This window comes from Lupinus angustifolius, chromosome LG03 (assembly GCF_001865875.1).
Source record: "Lupinus angustifolius cultivar Tanjil chromosome LG03, LupAngTanjil_v1.0, whole genome shotgun sequence".
Lineage (NCBI taxonomy): Eukaryota > Viridiplantae > Streptophyta > Magnoliopsida > Fabales > Fabaceae > Lupinus > Lupinus angustifolius.
Genome location: NC_032011.1, coordinates 24291190 through 24313799, shown reverse-complemented (window position 1 = coordinate 24313799; position 22610 = coordinate 24291190). Strand labels below are relative to the sequence as shown.

General features: G+C 33.5%; 5 protein-coding genes across 5 annotated transcripts in view; 2 read left to right on the top strand and 3 right to left on the bottom strand.

The window, feature by feature from the left end:
* Positions 1965 to 5735, top strand: LOC109343897 (coenzyme Q-binding protein COQ10 homolog B, mitochondrial-like). The gene is made up of 4 exons (XM_019582412.1): positions 1965 to 2419; positions 3713 to 3908; positions 4718 to 4849; positions 5398 to 5735. The coding sequence occupies exons 1-4, from the start codon at positions 2130 to 2132 to the stop codon at positions 5521 to 5523; spliced, it is 744 nt and encodes a 247-aa protein (XP_019437957.1). The 5' UTR covers positions 1965 to 2129; the 3' UTR covers positions 5524 to 5735.
* Positions 7446 to 22610, bottom strand: part of LOC109343898 (thioredoxin-like 4, chloroplastic) — a 17340-nt gene continuing 2175 nt past the window's right edge. The window contains exons 2-5 of the mRNA XM_019582414.1: positions 10394 to 10399; positions 8188 to 8704; positions 8030 to 8083; positions 7446 to 7730 (exon numbers count right to left, since the gene is read on the bottom strand). Of these exons, the coding sequence (XP_019437959.1) occupies positions 7602 to 7730; positions 8030 to 8083; positions 8188 to 8649 (645 nt within the window). The 5' untranslated portion in view covers positions 8650 to 8704; positions 10394 to 10399 and the 3' untranslated portion in view covers positions 7446 to 7601. The remainder of the gene's footprint in view (positions 7731 to 8029; positions 8084 to 8187; positions 8705 to 10393; positions 10400 to 22610) is intronic.
* LOC109343894 (uncharacterized acetyltransferase At3g50280-like) lies at positions 10293 to 11984 on the bottom strand. The gene has a single exon (XM_019582409.1). It carries the CDS (start codon positions 11738 to 11740, stop codon positions 10358 to 10360), a length of 1383 nt encoding a protein of 460 aa, XP_019437954.1. The 5' UTR covers positions 11741 to 11984; the 3' UTR covers positions 10293 to 10357.
* Positions 16168 to 17473, top strand: LOC109343895 (uncharacterized acetyltransferase At3g50280-like). The gene has a single exon (XM_019582410.1). It carries the CDS (start codon positions 16204 to 16206, stop codon positions 17356 to 17358), a length of 1155 nt encoding a protein of 384 aa, XP_019437955.1. The 5' UTR covers positions 16168 to 16203; the 3' UTR covers positions 17359 to 17473.
* LOC109343891 (polyadenylate-binding protein 8-like) lies at positions 18175 to 22596 on the bottom strand. Its single transcript, XM_019582404.1, has 9 exons — positions 22281 to 22596; positions 22037 to 22155; positions 20634 to 21296; positions 20466 to 20543; positions 20284 to 20373; positions 19402 to 19536; positions 18994 to 19170; positions 18700 to 18894; positions 18175 to 18595 (listed from the first exon to the last, which is right to left on the bottom strand). The coding sequence occupies exons 1-9, from the start codon at positions 22507 to 22509 to the stop codon at positions 18383 to 18385; spliced, it is 1899 nt and encodes a 632-aa protein (XP_019437949.1). The 5' UTR covers positions 22510 to 22596; the 3' UTR covers positions 18175 to 18382.

Here is a 22610-nt window from a genome sequence, read left to right as displayed (position 1 = left end):
ATATAGTAGATTTTTGTATTGTTTGATTTAAGATAAAAAGAAGAGAAGTAGAGGATAAATATTTATCCAAAACTTCTCAAATTGAAATATGTTATCCCGAACAATGTTGCAAATTTTGTCACACACCAAAAAAAACATGGAATATCAATTAATTTTTTTAATATTTATTATTAATTTTTGTTTTTGATTCATTGTCATTAGCACATGACATAATTTGGAACATAATTTAATACAAATTATATTTATTTCATTTTCTCTCCACATGAGAAGAGAAACAAAATAAATAGGCCTCAGTTTGTTTTTCTTCTCTTCTCCTATTCTCTCCTCTAAATCAAAGGAGAGAAAGAAATCATTTATCTTTAACTTCTCTCCCCTTCTTCTCTTTCTCTCTTATTTCTATTGTTCCAAATGAAGTGTAAAAGTAGATTGTGCTAATATTTTAGCTCAAACATAGTCCTTGACTATATATTTTTTAATATTTTTAGACAAAAACTTATATGCATATATTTTGTGAAAAGTTGTTTGTGTATATCTATATATAATAAGAAGATTAGAGAATTAATGATGCATGAAATTATATATATATATATAGCGGAATCTACTTAATACAATAGTAAGTTTTTTAAATTTACTTCTCATTTTAGTCATCAATTCTAAAAATATCTAATAAATTAGATTTACTCACTAATTCAAATAATTGGATTTCCCTCGAATTGATGGTTAGTATGAGGAGTGAGTTTAAAAAACTTACTCTTAAAGTAAGTGGATCCCTCCTCCTCTATATATATATTATTTGAGAATGAATTATTTGTAGAATAATGTCGCAAATAACTAACGAAAACGATGAGAAAAACAATATTAAAAAGTTGGAATTGTATGAGTAAATATATTATTGCAATTAAATACATTATTTGCTTAAGGTCAAATAAAAGTCATTATTCTATACATAGATAAATAAGGATCCATATGAATAAAGTAAATCAATACTAATTTTTAGGCCAAGTAAAGTTTATTGGTTATTGGGCCCTTAATTTAAACTCAACCTTACCCTAATAAACTCAATCATGTACACATATATTTAAATTGAGATTAGGGATATTGATTAACATGAGTCACTTAAGTTTTGTTTCTTATCTTACCTCAAAATCATGTAGGTTATTTTTTAGTCGGAACTTAGATTTTGAAAACTAACCTGACCATAAATGTCAATTGTGTTAGCTTTTGAATTCAAACATGATTATAGACACAATTAAATATAATCCCTACCCTTTTAAATAATGTATTATCAATATTACTGAATATAGAATAAAGTATCTCCTCATACTAAGAGATAATTTATCTCCTATTGCCAATAAAAGTATGACATGTGTATTTATCTCCTCATAGAAAATGATTAAAAATGACATATGTCATGATTTTAGTAGTCGCAAGGAGATAATTTATCTCCTTATACAAGAAGATAACTTATCTCCTTACATCAGAAGATATTTTATTCTCTGCTCAATATTGTAACGTATAATTTGACATATGAAATAATATATATGTAGATGTTAATCATGTACATATATAATATATATGATAAAAATTAGAAAATCAATAATATATACATTAGACAATAAAGTATATTATATACTTTAGATCAATGTCATTAGTCTATTAACAATTGAGTATGCAAGTATAAGAAGAGTAATAAGTAACCACGAGATGAGTCAAAATGAACTATATTTGTTTCATATCTAACTATAAATATAAACTGAGTATAATTTTTGAACAAAAACTCATACTATATGAAATCAAACCATATTCGAACTCAATCATGATAAATTAGTCGGGTGGACGGGTAGGATTCTCACCGTAGGGGAATGAGTCGGTGCTTACCCTAGTACACACGAGATTATGAGTGATTTCATGTGTCACAGCCCCACCAGAACATACACGGTCTTAACAACCACGTGGCCATTCCATCTTTGACCTCACTCCTTATTCCTTAATCTCTCGATCAAACCTTATTCACTCATCTCATTATTTTTCCTTCTTCCGAATTTTCGGTTTCATCACATCCTTCTCATTTTGAATCCCAAATTCCCAAACCCGCGTTTCTCATCCGATCCGATAATTTCACTGAGAGAATGTCGCCATTTTTATCCACCTCTAGGGCACTACGATCCTTAGCACGGCGTAAAAGTGGAGTGACCCAATTGATTAGGTATAACAAAAGTGGATTTCGGTACAGCAGAACCAGCCATCAGATTCAGACTCGGTTCTTTGCTTCTCGAATTGGTTCTTCACCGTTTATGGGAGGGTACTGTAATAATAATCCTAATAATTATAATTATGTTCAAACGAGGAAGTTTCTTGGATGCGGAGATGGTGAAGAAGGTGTTCTCACTAGAAGTTATGAGGAGAGAATCGTTTTGGGGTATAACATAATCTCTCTATTGCTTCAAATCATGTGCTTATTTCTTTTTTGTTCGAATTGCTTCACTTATGCATGTTTCCCCAAATTTATGTTTTTTATGCGTAATAATTACCTAAGAACACCTTAGTCAATGAGATTATTTGATGCAAACTAAAAACACCTTATTTTCTTGACTGTCATTAAGTCAGTGTCAAGATTTATTAACACTCTACATTCATTTGTATTACTTGGTGTATGATGTAACGTCAGTGTATAAAACTCATGTACAATCTTTTCTCTATTTTCGTTAGCTTATATACATAAGGTAATGGAATAAAGTAAAAAGAGCTTATACTAAGGTCATAATTCATATGCTATTGCCATAAACTTATTTTCATAAGATATTGTTATATGCCCAAATAAGCTTTAGCTCTTGCAAATGCTCCTTAGTGTGTTCCCCCACCTTTTTGTGTCAATTAACATTTTTTTCTTAACCAAATTCTACATTTTCGATAGGTAATCCTGCCTTTTGTTGAATTTCTTCCATCATAATTGTTGTTAGCCTTGCCTTCTTACGTTTCTTATTCCTCCCTTTATGATAAATTTAGTTATTGGGATGTTTAACTAGTTTTAGCATATGGGAAATATTTTACCAATTTTAAAGCCTGCTTCAAACATGGAAATTGCAACCATGGCAAATACTTATTATTTACTTTTGGCTGGGTTTGTACCAAGGTTAACTGATAAGTCTCCTATATTTCAATTCTATATGCAACTTAATGAATTTGGGAAGATGAAATACTTTGGAGGAAAATACGCATATGTATTATCATCTTGTCCTGTGCCTTGTAGAGTTGTAAGCATTACTGTTAATACATACTCCTTCTGCTCCTTATTAAAGGTACCATTTAGAAGGTTTTGGTGATCCTTTTTATAAGCCACTTTACAATTTCTATGAAATATGTATTATTTTCTCTCTTATTTGTCCTCATGAAGTGTTTTAACTATATCTACTTTTTTGTCATTGATTAATGAGAATCCAATTGAATAAATCAATACCTCCTAGATGTTGGGATGAAATTAAAAGTGTGTTGCTTTTCAAGGCTATTAACTGTGAACTGTGAAGTACTCAAATATGAAATAAGGCTAAAATTGTAACATTTTAATAATTTTTGAAAAATCAAGAAAGTTAACTAAACTAATTTTATTGGTCTGTGTAATTTGATTTAAAGTGCTTTAGAATGAGGGCCAGAAGGAGTATTTATACATTTTCATTTTTTGTATTTGTAATCTGATACAGCTACTAACTATTAGGTACACCCCGGAGCAATTATTTGATGTTGTTGCAGCTGTTGACTTCTATCATGGTTTTGTCCCATGGTGTCAAAGGTCAGAGATAATAAAACACCATCCAGATGGATCATTTGATGCTGAGTTGGAGATCGGATTTAAGTTTCTTGTTGAAAGCTATGTGTCTCATGTTGAATTGGAGAAACCAAAGCGTATAAAGGTATTCAGTCTCCTGTAGTTTATGCTAGTCACATTTATCTTGCATCAAAAGGATCATAGTTATTAGCGTTTTCTTTTATTTGTTTCCAAAATTGACAATAGTCAAGCCAAGGTTAGATACCTTTGCTTTTACTTCCATTTTATTCATAAAACTAGCAGCTTGGTATTATGGCTTTGTATACTAACTTAAGACATCTTTTTACTATTTGTTATAACTTACACTTTATTTTATATTTTAACGGTCAGACTCTAGTATAAATATAAGCTGTATTCAGGTATTTCAGTTCAATCTGAACAATGTTGTCTGCATATATTGTTCAAAGTTCAAACTGACACAATTATGTCTTTTCACCGGTATGTTGCTGGTGTGATGTTACACAATTCCATAGAGGCAATATAGTTTCCCTATCAGCATCACTCCGATGGACAGTTAGTTGCATCAATTTGCAAATTAGAGAGCAGAATTCAACTTTTAAAACTAGATGAAGTGAAATTGTGAGCAAGTAAGTCTATGTATTAGCAATGTTCTATACATTTTTCTAGAGGCGGGTCTAGTGAAGTGGACCACTTGCCAGCTCAGGTTTAGCTCTTTTAATATAAGAGGTAGCAAGACTAACCTTGTTTATTAATATAAAGAGGTGGAAAACTGAAATTTGCTCTTCATTTCTACTATGTGTGTGTTCAAACTAGTTGATTATGAAATGGATCTTCCATTATTGGTATTGCTCTTTATTTTTTGGGCAACTGAATTTTGCTCTTCATTTCTACTGCTGATAATGTATTATACTTATATAATTCTTTTGTTTACAGACAACTGTGTCACAGAGTAACCTGTTTGACCATTTGATAAACATATGGGAATTCAGTCCTGGCCCAATTCCTGGAACTTGCAATCTTTATTTCTTGGTGGATTTTAAGTTTCAGTCCCCACTTTACAGACAGGTATTGTTCTGTCATTATGCATCTGTTCTCCTCAACTTCCTTTATGATGTGTTCATACTTATTTGGGGAATCAGTATTCTGCCCTCATTATGTCCATTCCCTATGTAGTAAAGGCTCAGTAGATACATGTGTATGTTAAGGATTACGGAACATGTGTTTTTTCCTGAGATACTGCCTAGTAGCATTACCAATACCAGTATTTTTTTGGGGTACTACTAAGGATATTCCTTCACCTTATGGGTAAGGAACTAATTTCTTTCGGGATGCGTGACCGCCTCTCCCAACAAGTGTCGTCACGGGAATCGAACTCTTTACCTTTTGGTCTTTCTAGGGATTTAGTGGGGCCTTACACTACTAGACAAACTCCTTGTTGGTAGTCAGTGTCTTAGCGTGACAATCACTCCTATGCAACAGCATCTGTATTCAATAAACATACACAGCCCACAATTCATCACATCAACACTATTAAGAGTTAAGACTATAAAGGTTGCAATTATATTTTGTATTTTACTGTTAATGACTAATAAAGTATCATTTTTCCTTGTCAGATTGCATCTATGTTCTTTAAGGAGGTAGCGTCGAGGATGGTTGGTTCGTTTACTGAGCGTTGCAGGTTGATATATGGACCGGAAGTGAGGGTACATGAAAAGTCACATGGAGAAATAAAGCAGTAGTTGTTCTCCATATTAGTATGTCTTGAACATAAGTCAGCTTACAGTTTCAGCATTACTGGTCAGGTTTTTTATTGTTTGACTCTCAATGCTGAATGATTGGTCTTTTACCTTTCTAATCGTCATTGATCTTTGTAACTTATGTAGATGAATTCTGGTATACTGTGTACAACCTTCAAAGGTGACACGAAGTTAACATGATTTTTTATTTTTTTTAAAAGTGAGTTCAAATAGGGTTACCCAAAAAGAATAAAAGATAGTAGTACTGCAAAACGTGAATTGAAAGTTTGGTAGTACTCCAAAACGTGAATTGAAAGTTTAGAAGTCACCAATAAAATTTTGATTTATGGTAAATATTTTTTCAGTTATCCAGAAATCATTACCCACATGATTGCATTCTGTTGATTGTAATTTGGATTTACTTTTACAAACACGAAAACAACCAAACTTTAATGTTGAATTAGTTACATTGATCGAAAGATGTCTTAATGCATATTGATTTCTAAGTTTATTTGATATATTATTCTTATTGGGCCTTCATCTTATTCATGTCATTTACTTTTGCTTGAGAGTTAATGATTGTTAACATAAGAATGATGAATGATTTGCTTCCATTATTACTGTATACATATCAAAATCCTTCATCTTAAAGCATCCATTTCTAATTATATATTGTCTAGTATGTTCATTCATCATCGCAATATTCTCACCTATGCTATATTGATTTTATTTTCTTTTTAACATATTTTCATCTCAACTTACACTCTATATAACCTGTCTTACTTTGACCTATTTGAAAGTTATACGCTTCTAATGTTTGTCTTCACATTTTTAACTTTTCATTTAATTTTCTCTCTCTCGAGCCTCTAACTATGACAATATCATCTGCAAAAACATGTATTGTAACACCAATTTTTGGATATGCTCAGTAAGTATATCCAAAATTATGTAAACAAGGAGGGGCTCAATGTTGAGATGACAATAGAAAAATCTTTGAATATTCCATTTTGTATTCTCACGCAAATCTTGACCTCATCATACATATATTGATTTATTATAATATAGTCCATTAAAATACTTTTTTTCTAGAGCTTTCCACAATTCTTTCCTTTAATTCATTTGGTATCTCTCAATCGATTGTTATAATAAGTATATAGTATCTCTAAATCGATTGTTATAATAAGTATATAGTTTTCATTGTAGACTTCCATAGTATAAACTACAGTTCAAATATTTAGCATTGTCAGGCTCTCATATGTGTAGCTTCATCCTCTACTAAAATCAGCTGCAGTTCAAATGTTCGGCATCGCTAGGCTCATCTTTTAGTATTTACTAGCACCAAAAGTCTTTGGTATAACATACAAACTAGCAGCTATATAACCTGCCTCAACCAAATTAGCTTTGGGATTCACAAATTGTTTGTTTCTCTTTCTGCATCCGCATTGAGCACAATGCCAACACTTACGACAAACATAGCATTTGTTTGTCCTGATGGATTGACTTTGGAGGAAGTAGCGCTTTGTCAATATACATATTCAACTAACACTAATCATCAAAAAACACATACCAAGCATGGGAATTCCTAGGCTTCTCCTCTAGTATACAAGCATCGAGTCGAATAAAAATGGTACATATAGAGGGTGAGCTTATCACAACAATAAAAATACTTGTCTTGTAACCTGAAGGTCATTGCAAGGGTAAGACTGTATATACCTATTGTCCACAGATCCCACTAGATGACAGCTTTATACATCGGACCGTCATTTTCTCTTATTTATTGATTGGTACTAGTCCTTACTAGGGTCTATTAGAGATCACAATAACACTAGGGAAAACATAGGAGATTTGGATCTCGCGCATAAAATTTAATCAAGTGTAACTAGTTGGAATGTTCCATCAGAGTCATTGAACCTTCCTCAACAAACTAAAAAGTAAATGTCCGGATCAAGTGAATTAGATTCTTGGGACTTGAATATTTTCTCAGCATACAGAATGATGTTCAATCAACTTTGTCATATACAAATAGACCAGTTTCCCAGTGCAACCGTACCCGAGGGTGCCGGAGACAGCATCCGTTGAAGTTAACTCAGAATATCTTGCGGTTCAAGAGAAGAGTACTTGAGGATGGCTGCAACAATCCTTTCTTTGTCTCTGGTTGGAAATGCTTCCAACAAGACCCCATCTTTGTAGAAGTGGAAAAGTGGCACTGCCTGCATAGGTTTGTTTCCATTTCAAATTCTAAAGATCATAATGAATGAAGACTGAAGTGCATGATTATATGCATAACTGGATATCAATGGTGGACAGGGAATAGATAAGTTATCCATAAAAGAGAGGTGGACAAAGAGAAGATAGTTTGAGTCTGAGACATAAAATTGAAATGACAAGATGAAGTCAGAACACAGAATCAATGGCTATATGCAAATGAAGGCATTAACACCAATCAAAAACTTTAAAGACAACGAAACATGCTTAGCTGTCTAATATGGAGGCAATAGAAGTTAAATACCCGGATTCTAAGTCGCTCAGCAACCTCGGATTCCTCATCATACTCATCAATTACCTGCAAGCAATGGCATAATAAGAGTCTATGCAGATAAAGGATTATGATATAACGAACATTGTCTGTGATATAATGGAGCTGAATACTACAAGTAGCATACTTACATTGTGCTTTAGAAAGATTACGGGAGCATCATGGTCACCAGATTTCTTGCACAGCTTTGCAAAACCCTGCTCGATATACTTGCAGCTTCCACAAGAGGTGCGGAAGAAATCTACCACGACCAAAGATCCAGTGTTTTTAGCCTTATCCAGAATTCTGCAGAACTCTTCATCGGTAGTGAATTCTCTTACACATTCAACCGGACAGACATCATCGTCACCAGGCAAATCTTGATATTCTGCTGCAGCTCTTATACTAGTAGTGCAGGAGGTTGGCCTGATTTTCATTGTAGGTTCGAGTTTTGTCCCACCAAGACATTGTTGCTTCCCATGACTCTGCCTAGGAACCAAGCTGAAAAATACATGGGACATTCTAGAATCAACTGGTTCCTGTAAGCATAGTCTGACATTGCCGGAAGACTCCTTATATAGAACATTCTGCGCATGATGGATCGCCTGCAGCATTTTTTTTCAAGAAAAGATTCTGTACTTGCAATCGAGAATTTCGGAGTGAAGTTTCGCCAAGTTATCTGGTAGCTGGTGATGCCTCAGGGGTAATGCTATTACTGATTATTACATACACACACAACAGAAGGGTCAAATATATCTATAATCATAAGCATGCATTGTAACATAGAAAAGGTTTTAATAAAAGAAAGGCCATTGCATTCCAAGGTCAGGCATAGTCAGAGCAAGAACATGCGTTAAATATATCATCATCAAGGTTTTAAATCTAGGTTACAATAATCGAGAGGCCGCGATGATATGGTTTTAGCATTCTACAAAACCACATCGCAATCGTAATTTCCCAAATTAGTATGCAATTCTCTGCAACCGCAATTTAAAACTATGACTATTACTTAGAGATAACCTGCTGGGTGAAAATCAATAACCCAAAAGTTAAAAAATGACATATTTGATCTGGCTTTTTGAGAGTGAATAAGTTTGAGCAGAGTGTGTCAAATTCAAGTGAATCATGAGTCATGATCAGAAATCTTTACAATTGAAGGGAAAATAGTAGAAACTTAACATAAAATTACAATTAAGAAATATAACATAAAGTTGGAAACTTGAATAAATTAAAATTCAAAGAGAATAATATGGTGATTATTAGAGACTAAAAAATTAGTAGCAATGAAAGAATTGATTTGAAGAAGAGATTAAGAGAGATAATAGTAAACTTACATGATATGTTAGTTCTGTCCAAAAGCGCGCTTTTGCTATATATCTCATCGCAGCAAACTTGAAATGAAATGGCTAGAAACCACGTATTCACCATATCCACAACTTTTAGAATCTATATATTATAAATTAAAAAATAGGAGGGATCCATGTAAGTTTCATCAATTCTACATAAATTCAATAATTTAAATTAGTAATTATATCTAAACTATTAGATTTATCATAGAATTGATAACTAAGATGTGAAATAAGTTTTCTAAACTTAAAACTTACTCTTCAAATAAATAGACGTCTCTTGTGAAAAATTATGAGGTTACATTTCAATTTTGAAATTGGGACTATCAATTTATAAAAATCTGTAACACAAATAATACTTGGTTAAGAGATGTTATCTTATTAAAATTGATAAAAACACAACTAGGAATATGATTAATTATCTAAAAATATTTTGGTTGAAAAACAAGAATACATAGAAATTTAGATGGAGTGTAAGAATCTGATGAGATTCAAATATCTATCCACTGAAAAATGTTTACTCTTGTCATTTGTCTATATATCTACGGTTTAAAATCTATCCACTTGATAGTGTAAAGTTTTTTATATTGTTAGTATATTATCACATCATCCAATATTAATTTATATTACTTATGATAGAGAATCAATGGTGGTTAACAAATCAATGATGAATGATTTGCTGACAGTGTAAATATTTATATTTTCAGTATATACATATTAAATCATTTTCCCTTTTCTAATCTTATATTAAACACAAGCAAATGATATTTCCAAATGAGATATATAATAAGTCTTTCTTTGTAACTCTAATCAAAACATTATAGATGTAATTACAAAATTTATCTAATAAGAGACGCAATTACAAACTTGAGACATGTGACACAATTTGTGGGAGTGCTCTCTACTATTTTTCATTTTAAAAATGATATGTTGTAGTGTTTTACAGGACCAAGAACAAAGCAAAATTAGCAGCAAACTAGTATAAGGAATTGGAAACAGAAACAGCACTGATAAACTCCTCATCCAATTCCAATGCACCCATTATATGTGGCAAAAGACACACTTCCAAATCCATGCTTCCACCTCCTTCATGGCCAGGATATGATGTTATTTTACCATCATATTTGTTTGCATAACCACTTCTAACTGCCACAGCTTTTCCCATTCCAAATTCATTACCATACATGTTGAACCTTGGTGAGCTACTAATCAACACACTATTCGGGTCGAAGTTGCGGCCGACTTGATAGACAACAGGAGACAGTAACCAGTCATTGAAGGATTGTTGCACCATTGTGTTGTTATGATTTGTAACAGCAAGGTGCACTTTCCATGCTGCCCATCCTAGATTGTGTTCAAGCAATTCCCTTATTGTTGTTCCTGCACTCACTAACTGTACTAAATTGCCGAAGTACTCTTGCGCCATAGGTGGTTCGATTCGTGTTCGATTGTTTGCGGCTAATTTGCAGGTACTTACCTGACCATGTGGCAGGTTTCGGGCACGAGTTATTGATCTCCAAACAAGTGCTGACAAGGATTGGAAGGAAGAGATTTTGGTTGTTTTGGATTCTTCGTTGGCCTTTGCTTTCAGTTTTGCAATTGATTCTGCTGTGAAGTGAAAAATCCTTTCTCTCAACTTGGGTATTTCAAATCTGCTAATGAACTCATCATGATGCTTAAATGGAAGATTGATAAGTGGATCGCAACTCTCCGGAAACCAACGATTGCGAATAGGTTGGTGCGAAATAAGAATATCATGATCATGCCCTTGGCCTAGAGATTGAAAGATCTCAGACCATGTATTGAAGAAATTCCAATAGGAAGTGCCATCACCAATACTATGATTCATGGAACATCCTATGAAAACACCATCCAATAGTTCAGTAACTTGGATGGATAACAAAGGCATAGTGTGACCATCATGATTTACTGCTTTGTGATTATCAAACAGTGATTGAACAATAGATGGAGTATCAATAGGGGAGAGGATATCAGATACAGTCATATCTAAAGTTGCATATATAAATCCAGCTCCAGGACTATTACTGCTACAATCGACGAAAATAACATAAGTGGGAGGATCTTCGGTTTTTCGAGTAACAAGGCGGCCAAACAAAGGATAGAAATGGACAAGGGCAAGATAAAGGGAGTGCTTGAGTTTGTCCAATAAATTATTGATACAAAATTGTTGATTGCATGGCAATGCAGGCTTGTTAAAGAGCAGACCCTTCTGGATGTAATGTGCAGACAACATAGCTATATCTCCGGGTGCTAAATACCATATTTGATTTGAGTCTTCAATAGGGTGTTGTAACTTGATGAAACATTCTGAAATGTGTTCAATGGCAGAGGAACTCATGATCCAAATAGTCACAATATGCACAAGTTTGATTCTTTTTTCTTTTGCAGCCTGTAAGGAGCTTAGATATGTATATCCTTTTATAACTTTGGATGTGAATATGATGGCACTTAGTTATAGTTCCACAAATATGAACTGTTCTATTATATGACCAAGAGAATCAACTGAAAGAAGAAAAGAAAAAGAAATATCAATATGCTTATTCACACTAAGAAATGAGTAGGTTAGTCCCCAAATCTGAGAGCCATTAACAAAGTAAAACAATAAAAAACATTCAATGCATCTTAACAAAAGTTAAATACATATTTGATTTCTTTCATTCCCTTTGTAGTACAGAGCAAGGGACATTGAATTGCATTCATGAACTCCTTCCTAATCTAATTCAATTGCTTCCATAACAATTTCAAAAACCATCCATTCTTTATGTAAGTTAGTACTGATTATTATTACATGCACACACAACAAAAGGGTCAAATAAATATGTAAACAGAAGCATGCATTGTAACCTCTCAAATATATATTTGAACATGAATGATCTATGTTGTTGTACATAAATTCCAAGTTGAATTACAAGAAAGATGTTAATCTGAAAAAGTAAAAATCACAAAACAATAATGCATAGTTGGAGCAGAGAGTAGCAATGCAAGAATTGAATTGAGAATGAGATTAAGAGAAGCAAAAAGTGCATAAGAACAAGGGATAATAATAGCTAAATTACATTACATGTTTCATATTATTCAGGTGGAATGATTGATTGATTATTTTGTCCAAAAGGGTGCTTTTGCTATATCTTTGCACAACAAACTTCAAATGGCCACAAGCCACACATTCACCACATCCACAACTTTAACACAAAAATTAAATAAGTGAGTGCTTCAGCTTTCAATTTTATATTTGAGTCTATGGCTTTATAAAAATTTGGAATTGATTGTCTTATACACATAATTATATGGTGTTTGTTGCAATCATATTTCTTTTCCACTCTATGTTTGTGTCACCCATCGTGCCAATGTTACTAAATTTGTTGGGTTGGACTAAATATATTTTTTTTAATAAAAAGAGGCAAGAAAGTTCAAAATGTAAAGTTAATTGTATCTTAACAAAAGTTAAATACATAGTATTTGATGTCTCTCGTCATTCCCTTTGAAAAGGTTTTATGCACTTTAACAAAGAGAAAATGCGTTATTCAAATTAGAAGTTTTAATTTTAAATTCACAATCTTCCATGAAGTGGAATTTTCAACCATTTACCACATCGTTTGATTTAAAAAATAAAAGCCATATTGTCATTGCAAATATATATCATGTTTAATTTAATTTTAGACATATACTAGAACACTAAGTTAATTTTGTTGTCCTTAATATAAGGCATTATGTAGAAGCTTAGTGAAAGGGAAGGCTAAGGGTGGCATTCAAGATATATCATGTTTTTTATTATTTCATATATAATATATAATGACTTGTATCACACTCAACATCTCTTTTTCTTTAACTATGCCCAATTTCAACTTGAGGGGTCATCATTTAACCAACAACTTTATTTGGAACGAAAAAACAAGGCAATAGCTTTGTCCGAGTAAGGTGAAATTAAAATAATCCTACCTATGCAAATATTATATTAGGGGTGGAATTTCTCAGACACATGTAGGAGCAACTAAGGGTGTGTTTGGGAGTACTATTTTGGAGGGAAGGAAGGGGAGAGTTTAGGAGAGTGATTCCATTGTTTGGGAGTTTAGTGGAGGAGAGGGGAGGGTTTTGAAGGATTTTTCTCTCATCCCTCTCTTTTCCTTTCCCTCCCCCCTCTTTACCCTCTCATCCCTCTCTTTTCTTTTCCCTCCTAACTCCCAAACAAAGCCTAAATAAAATTTATTTACTTTCTTTAAATTGTATAATCCTTCTAAAAAATATCAATAATAAATAAAGTTATCTTACATAGATGTTAATATTTCTTATAATATTATTACTTCATTTGATTTCATAATGATTTTATATTTATGAAATATATTATGAAACAAAAATCCTAATTTGTCAAACTTTGTAACAAAAGTCCTAAAATAATATTAATTTTATAAAACATTTAATATTGATAACATATGTATTTATGCAAATATTCTATCGTATGAATTTCAATGTGAGTAAGAGGCGAATTACTTAACATGTCAAATTCAACATTTTATTATCATATTTAATTTTATTTTCCACATATACTAACACTAAGTTAATTTTGTTGTCCTTAATATAAGGCATCATGTAGAAGTTTAGTGGTCATTTACTAATTTTGGCAAGGTGCCTTATAAAAATGATAAAAAATTTGTAAGACTCAGATTGCAATTAAGAGGGGTTGAATTAGTTGACTTAAAATAATAATCATTTTTTCTGCAAAATCAAGAGTTAAAGTACAACGGAAAATATATGCAGAAAATTAACAAGTAAAATCAAAGAGATAAGGGATAAGAGAATAGACAAGGATTTTTATACTAGTTCATCTTCTTGTCCACCGAAGACTATGTCAAGTACTATTACAGCAGAAGAGATTTTTCCACTAAAGATTATGAGTGGCAATTACAATATCTCACCCCGAGATCTCTATGTACCTTACACACTCCTTAAACCTTATTCACCTTTGGAAAACACTTTTCCAAGTGATTCTAATCCTCTTTCTTATCACATCCCGTGAAACAAAGTAGTGTGCAAAAATAATGAAGAATGTTCAACAATAGCGGAATTGCCTTTACAAGTATGAAAGTAATGTAACTTGCAATCCAATCAACTCTTTTGTATACTTAGTAATAACGTTCTTTATAAGTTTGTAAACTTGAAACACTTTAACTTTAAGCAACTTCAGAAAATTAACTTTAAAAGTTTAAGAACTTGTTGCCAAAAATGTAGAAAATAATTTCAGAATGCGTAAGAGTTTTTGAGATTTGTACGAGAGTTGTGTATTACGATTGTGAGTTTTAATGCCTTTATATAAGCTTTCTAATCAGCCAAAATGTCTCTTTGAAATGACGGGAATTGATTGGAATAAAACCATGTCTTTTTGGTTGAAACTCATTCACTTTGAATTTGAAAATCTGATGCAATAGCTCTCACTAATTGATTACAGCATTGAGTAATCGATTACCCAAATGTCCTGTCCACTGATCATTTATTTTCGAATTAGAGTAATCAATTACAGCAAGTTGAGTAATCGGTTACTCAATTTTAATAATACTGGTAATCTGTTACTCAAAGATAGTAATGAATTACTCTTATCAGTTTTAAGTTGGATAACTTTTTTCTCACACTCGTAACCTATTGTTACTTAGATGATATAACCCGTTACACACTATTTTTGAAAATTGTTTTAAGTATTTTAAAGTTTTGAGTAAATTACACCAACACCCCCTGAGTTTTAGTGAAATTACACAAACCACCCCTCACTTTTTTACCCCTACACAAAACCCCATGTTTTTTATACTTTCATTACACCGACCATCCCTGCACGAGAAATAAGTGTAATTTTAAAAAAAAGAATGTGATAAACACAATTAAGTTAACTAAAACATGACATATTGTGAAGACAAGTCCAAATAATATATAAGTCAATACCTCTCTATTATTTTTGGTTCGTTACGATAAAATATAAAAGCGATTTAAACAATATTTCTTTAGAACTGTTGATGCATTTTGTAACAAAAAATAATGAAAATACATTGATTTGTATATTATTTGGACTTGTCTCAACAATATATCATGTTTTGTTTAACTTAATTGCAATTATCATATTTTTTGTTTAAAAGATTACACATATTTCTCATACAGGGGTGGGTGGTCAGTGTAATGAAAGTATAAAAACCAGGGGGTTTGTGTAGGTGTAAAAAAGTAATTCGTGATTTGTGTAATTTCACTAAAACTCAGGGGTGTCAGTGTAATTTACACTAAATTTTTTCAATTTTCTTTTAAAAAATAGTTTGAACATTATTACTATTGTATAATCAAGAGTATATGATATAAGTACTTATTTAGACTTAGACTAAAAATCTTGAATATCTTGAAGCTTGAATCTTCATTGTCTTCATAGGTATTTTTCTTTTTTTCTTTTTGTTGATGTTGGTGTGTTCATCAAAACCGTGTCAAGGTCAGGAGTAAAGATCGTCTTTACAAATTTGTGAAATTTCTAAGAAGATATAAAATGGTAAAATTATAGAGAAAATGATGTACATAGTGATAATGTAAGAGTTTTTTGTATTATCATTTATCTTTCATATTCAATTATTATTAACTTTTAAATATAAATAATATAAATGACTTTGCATTGAGTCATGAAGGAGCTACTACTCCAACATAGGCACTTGCATGGAACTAGAGCTGGTAACCTGGTACCTTTTATTCATATAATAAAGCTATAAAAGGAAGTACAAGTGCATGTTATCTACAACACAAATCCAAATTCTCTCTTTGTGACCGTTTAGTGTTCTTTGCATGATGAGTTCCCCTTATGTTGAATGCATTTCAGAATGCTTCATTAAACCCAAGCACCCTATTGAAGAATCAAAACAAATATGTTACTTAGCTCCAGCAGACATTGCTAGATTGTCTTTACACTACATACAAAAAGGCTTGCTTTTCATAAACCCTGTATCTAATAACCAAAAAACATTCATCCAGAATCTCTTAGACAACCTTAAACAATCTCTTTCTCTCGCCCTTGTCCACTTCTATCCTTTGTTTGCCCGCCTTGTTACTCGAAAAACCGAAGATCCTCCCACTTATGTTGTTTTCGTCGATTGTAGCAGTAATAGTCCTGGAGCTGGATTTATATATGCAACTTTAGATATGACTGTATCTGATATCCTCTCCCCTATTGATACTCCATCTATTGTTCAATCACTGTTTGATCATCACAAAGCAGTTAACCATGATGGCCACACTATGCCTTTGTTATCCATCCAAGTTACTGAACTATTGGATGGTGTTTTCATAGGATGTTCCATGAATCATAGTATTGGTGATGGCACTTCCTATTGGAATTTCTTCAATACATGGTCTGAGATCTTTCAATCTCAAGGAAATGTGCATGATCATGATATTCCCATTTCGCACCAACCTATTCACAATCGTTGGTTTCCGGAGAGTTGCAATCCACTCATCAATCTTCCATTTAAGCATCATGATGAGTTTATTAGCAGATTTGAAGCACCCAAGCTGAGAGAAAGAATGTTTCATTTCACAGTAGAGTCAATTGCAAAACTAAAAGCAAAAGCAAATAAAGAATGCAATAGTAATACCACCATAGTATCTTCATTCCAATCATTATCAGCATTTATATGGAGATCCATAACTCGCGCCCGCTGCCTATCACATGATCAGGCAACCAGCTGCATATTAACCATAAACAACAGAACAAGAATGCAACCCCCCGTGGCGCAAGACTACTTCGGCAATTTAATTCAACGTGTGAGTGGAAAAAGCACAGCCGGGGAATTGCTTGAACATGATCTAGGATGGGCAGCAATGAAGATGCACGTTGCTGTGGCAAATCATAACAACATAGTAGTGCAAAACTACTTCAATGAGTGGTTACAGTTAGATGAGGAGTTCATCAGTGCAACTTCTGTATCCAATTCCTTGTGCTAGTTTGTTACTATGCCCTGTTCTTGGCTGTGTAGACCATGTACATGTCATTCTTAATATATGTAATAATATGATTTCCATTAAATGCATAATGCTATTCTCAGTTAATGTGGTGTGTTAACATTCCAATTGGGTTTTTTTTCTCTTCATTACTTCTCTCCTTGTTTACTGCTTCCCACTCTTATTAGGAGACTCAATTTGGTATTCTCTTCTCTTCATTACATCATATTTCTGTCATATATTAAGAGCTTAAGGATTATTTGTCCTCTTTTCGTTTCTTTGACGTAATATGATACTCTCACTAGTTATTAATTTCTGCGGACTATTAATCATAAATCTCACTAAGTTGGTGAATGGTGAGTGGTAATTAACCACAAATTCATCTGACATTTACTTTGTTTCTTTGTTTAAGGCTTTACGCAAGCCCACACTGGAGAAAAAGATAAGATACAAGAGTAGTAGCAACTAGCAACAACTAGAAACCTAGATTACATAACTTCAAATGTAGACCAATTATTCAGGTATGGAGGCATTCATAAACTAATCTCAAGCTTAAGCATCCATCTGTAGAAGAATGAATAACATTGAAGATAAGGAGTTTGAATCGCCAGATCTTTAATCCTCAAGAACCAACACAAGCTCGTAAACCAACCCAGATGACACTAGCGGCATAAGGATTTTCTTAAACAAGCACTGCTTTCAAACTTCAAAATAATCATTTAGCAGAGTACTGGGAAGGATTGGATAATCTTCCAAGTCTAAAAGTAAAAACTAACCATCACAGATTTTATAGTTGGAAGAATACAAAATGCAAATTAATTAGAGAAGTTTAATAAAGGAATAAAAAATAAAAAACACATAAAACAATCAATTAGTACTACAGATGAAATAAACCAAACTGTAAATCAGTAAAACAAATCCAAGGACTTTGTTAACCCTACAATAAGTCAGAAAGGCAAAACTGATAAGGTCAAAAACATGTAGACTCTTGTATACTGAGATACAGAATCTAAAACATAGGATTTTGTCAATTCAGAGAGAGCGAAGCCAGTTGATCCTCAGGGGCAACATTTCTCCTCAACACATTCATGGCCTCAGCAACTTTTTCCTGGAGAGCATCTGGTGACTCAATCAGATGTAATACCTCAGGCTGGTCCATTTCCAAAATCATACCAGTAACCTTCGCTGCTGAATCAGGTTCCAGCTTATCTACTAGCGGGTACAAAGCTTCACCAAGCATCTACAAAACCATTAACAAGAAATGTCTGAGAAATTCCTAGCACACATGAAACAATGAGAACTCAACCCAAATGTGTTGAAACAATTGCAGGAAAGACATCTTACAGTCCTTTGCTGTTCAGGAGGAGCATTTGCAAGGGCTGTGGCCAAGGCCTGAGTGGCTAAAGGCTGTCCCATGGCATCCCGGATGGGCAGACTGTCATAAGGGACTGCAAGCACTCCTCCAGATACTCCTGGCCGTGGAACATCTCGAGTGTTGCGACCAGAAGGGTACCGGTAGACAGGACCTCTAGGAAGTATCTGAAAACACAGCAAAAAAGTATCTCCCCATCAGGCATAAAGAACATAGAAATCGGTGGGGTGGGGGAACAGAAATCAATAGATCATGCATAAGACAACCTGCTGGTGCATCATTGGAACTGGATGCTGGGGTTGTTGCAAAGGACCTGCTCCTCGGCGTCCACCTGAGCGTGGGCTAAGTTGACCCTGCTGAACCATTGGAAAATAGAAGTTTGGCAATGGAGCACCACCTGGTCTCATTCCAGGAACAAGTTGCTGCTGGTAACCAAATCCAGCCTGCATTTACCATTGGAGGTGTGATTACAATCTCAAAGTATAAAATCAATAAACAAGGATCAAGTTTAAAGATCAAATGTTCATCTAATATTGCAAAGCCAATAAACGTGAATAACTGATAATATAGAAGGCATACACATTTTATCCAACGCATGGAGATTTTCTAATACAGAATATTATCACCAGAATCAGAAAATGAAATAAAGGTAAATATAACTCCTACGTAATTACTTGAGGAATGATGGCAGGAGGTGGTTGCCCATACAAAAAATGTGGTCCAACAGCAGGCCCCCTGGGAGGGTAGAGTGGCATATGAGGTCCAACAGGAGGAGCCATCACAACAGGCCTCATTTGTGAAAATTGTGCCTGTATAAAATAAGTAATTTATGTTAGGTATAATTTTTTAACAACTGCACATATAAATACAAGTAAGGTGAGACCCTTTGCATTTATGCTAATAATTCACAACCTGCAAAGTCACCAATTGATAGAAACATGAAAATATTGATGAGGGTGCATTATATTAATTTCCTTCCATCAGATTTGTGTTTTCAATTTATCTCTAATAATCTGTTCAGTTTGTCATATCGATGAGGGATCCATACCTTCCTACTCCGTGTATATGACATGACTAGTATATGATAAAACAAGGCACATCTACTTTTTGTATTTCTGAAATTAATCAACTAATACAAAATTCTTCTAGTAGTTTCACACATTGTTGCATCTATGTACACATAGAACTTGTTCTATGCATTTCTGTGAACATATATCCCAGCCATATCTTATCAACTATCTTCAAGAAATATCATAACCATGTAATAGTGTCATGTTGTATTGTACTTCATATCACTATATCAGTGATTCATATGAATGAAATTTTAAGTTTTCAACAATCAACAGCTACATAACCATTGCTAATCTACAATCAGAGGTGGTTTATGCAAAAGAATAAAATTTATGTAAATTTTTTGAATAAAAGATAGGCATGGAAGTAAAAAAACAACTACAACTAATGATGATCCCAACATAGGGATCTCTGTACCTAAAAATGATCACAATGTGTTTATCAAGTATACAGTCCATTGCTGACCGACTATTGCGTGATATTACCTGTAACTTTGCTCTTCTCTCTTCTTTCCTCTGCGCAAGGGCAACAAAAAGAGGTTTGCCAGCAACCATTTTACCGTTCATCTCACCAAGCTACAAATACCAACAGATTATGTATATCAGCAATGAAGTCCTTGGACAAATATTGAAGGATGTCGCCAATATTTTTACACATAGTTACTTACAGCTCGATTTGCTTCCTCAGGTGTAGAAAATGCAACAAATCCAGACCCTCTACTAATTCCATGCGGATCTCGCACAACCTGCACGTCAGACAAAAAGAAAGACATTTCAAGAAGGTTAAGATTTAGCCATTGAATATATAAAAATAAAAGAGAACCATATTCACACACCTTGTATGAAGTTATTGTGCCAAACTCAGAGAAGAGTTCCTTCAGTTTTTCATCACCAATACTATCATCCAAGTTCTTAAGATACAAGTTTGCATCCTGATATTTGTCAGCAGCTTCCTTCAGACTTCTCTCGAGACTTTCCTTCAGTTCGAGCTCTCTTTCAGACTTTTTCATAGCTTTTCCAACATACCACTCCTTATCATCAAATTTCTTTCCATTAAGTGCCTCAACAGCTTTAGCTGCATTATCTGGATTTTCAAAATTGACAAAACCAAAACACTTTGAACTACCATCTACATTTCTCATCACTATAGCACTAGTAATGGTCCCATATTCGCCAAAAATTTTCTTCAACTCAGCCTCTGTTAGCGACTCCGATAGGTTTTTTACATACAAATTAGTAAATTTTGAGTTACGGCTACTGAATACACCCTCCCTGTCCTCCTTTCGCAGGAAATGACTTACATGGACCTGTTTATCATTAATCAGCTTTCCGTTTAACTTATCAATTGCATTCTGTGCAGATTCTTCATTCTCGAATTGTACAAAACCATAGCCTTTAGACTGGCCAGAAGCATCTGAAGCTATCTTGCAAGAAAGAATATTTCCAAAAGATGAAAAGGTATCATGTAAAGCTTTGTGGTCAATCACCTTATCCAAATTCTGCACAATCAACAACACCACAAAAGACATACAGGAATCAATAAGTTTATTTAACACCCACAACTCATAAAAGATAGAACAGTGAATATACAAATTCGCCCCAAAGAAAAATTTTGCCCCAAAAAATCATGAAAATCTCAACTTAGGTGCCAAGAATCTCAAATGCTGGACAAATTAGGCATTTTCAAGAAAAACTTTAGGGACATTATTTGAGATTGTTAGGATTAAATTAGGATTTTTAATTTCCCAGAATCACAAAACACTTACACAAATTCAATAAATTTACTGAACAGACACAACTCATCAAAGAAAGAAAATTGAATAGCCGAATTCACCCCCGAGAAAAACTGGCCCAAATTTTAGTCCTTGAGAAATCCCAACTTAGTCCTCAATGATCTCAAATGTCAGTTAATTTGGTCATTTTCAGGGACACGTTACTTGTTATTTGAGATTCTCAGGGATTAATTTGGGGTGTTTCATTGGATTTCTCAAAAAATGTGCCCCAAAATTAGTCTCCAAGAACTGCAAAAATCATGAAAAACACAACTTATTCCTCTAAGAATCTGAAATGTCAGACAAATAAATCATCTTCAAGACACGTTTTAGGGACATGTCACTATTAAATGACATTCCAAGGGAATAAACTGGATTTTTTCATTTCTCAAAATCCTACATTGGCTTTAAATTTTTCTCTATGGCGAAATTGAATATATATTCATAGAGAAAGGATTAAGGCAAACCTTGACAAATATGTTAGCAGTATTACTCTTCCGAGCACTAGGATCACGAATAGAATACATTATCCTAATCGGTTTGTTATTCAGCGGAGTAAAATTCAGCTCATCCAACGCTTTCGCCGCTACATTCATCAAATTCCAGCAACGTTATGCTAATACTTACAATCAATAACAAATAAATCGCGAATAATTTCAACCATACGAACAATGCAATCAAAAAACGAGTGAAATAAAAGAAATAACACACCGTCTTGAGGGTTACTGAAATTAACATAACCGTAACCGAGAGATTGACCAGTAGCCAAGTCGCGACAAACACGAACAGAAACAACTTGAACGATCTGGTTGAAAAGATCATAGAGCTGAGAATCGCTGACATTCTTATCAAGATCTCCAACGTACAACGACGTCGTCATGATCGGGTTACCAGTATGGTTCTCAGAATCGGTATTCGGAGAATCTTGAAGTTGCGACATTGTTGCGGTGAGATGAAGATTGAGATTTGGTAATACCCTCAAATAAACCCTAGCAACTTAGGACATAATGATAGCTTCCAATTTTTTTTTTTTTTTTGGTT

Coding starts and splice junctions, on each gene's coding strand:
- LOC109343897 (XM_019582412.1), top strand. CDS start 2,130: ATGTCGCCATTTTTATCCACCTCTAGGGCACTACGATCCTTAGCACGG. Junction 2,420..3,712: donor GAGGAGAGAATCGTTTTGGG/GTATAACATAAT, acceptor ACTAACTATTAG/GTACACCCCGGAGCAATTAT. Junction 3,909..4,717: donor AGAAACCAAAGCGTATAAAG/GTATTCAGTCTC, acceptor TTTTGTTTACAG/ACAACTGTGTCACAGAGTAA.
- LOC109343894 (XM_019582409.1), bottom strand. CDS start 11,740: ATGAGTTCCTCTGCCATTGAACACATTTCAGAATGTTTCATCAAGTTA.
- LOC109343895 (XM_019582410.1), top strand. CDS start 16,204: ATGATGAGTTCCCCTTATGTTGAATGCATTTCAGAATGCTTCATTAAA.
- LOC109343891 (XM_019582404.1), bottom strand. CDS start 22,509: ATGTCGCAACTTCAAGATTCTCCGAATACCGATTCTGAGAACCATACT. Junction 20,374..20,465: donor CTGAGGAAGCAAATCGAGCT/GTAAGTAACTAT, acceptor TGGTATTTGTAG/CTTGGTGAGATGAACGGTAA. Junction 19,537..20,283: donor AGAGAAGAGCAAAGTTACAG/GTAATATCACGC, acceptor TATTTTATACAG/GCACAATTTTCACAAATGAG.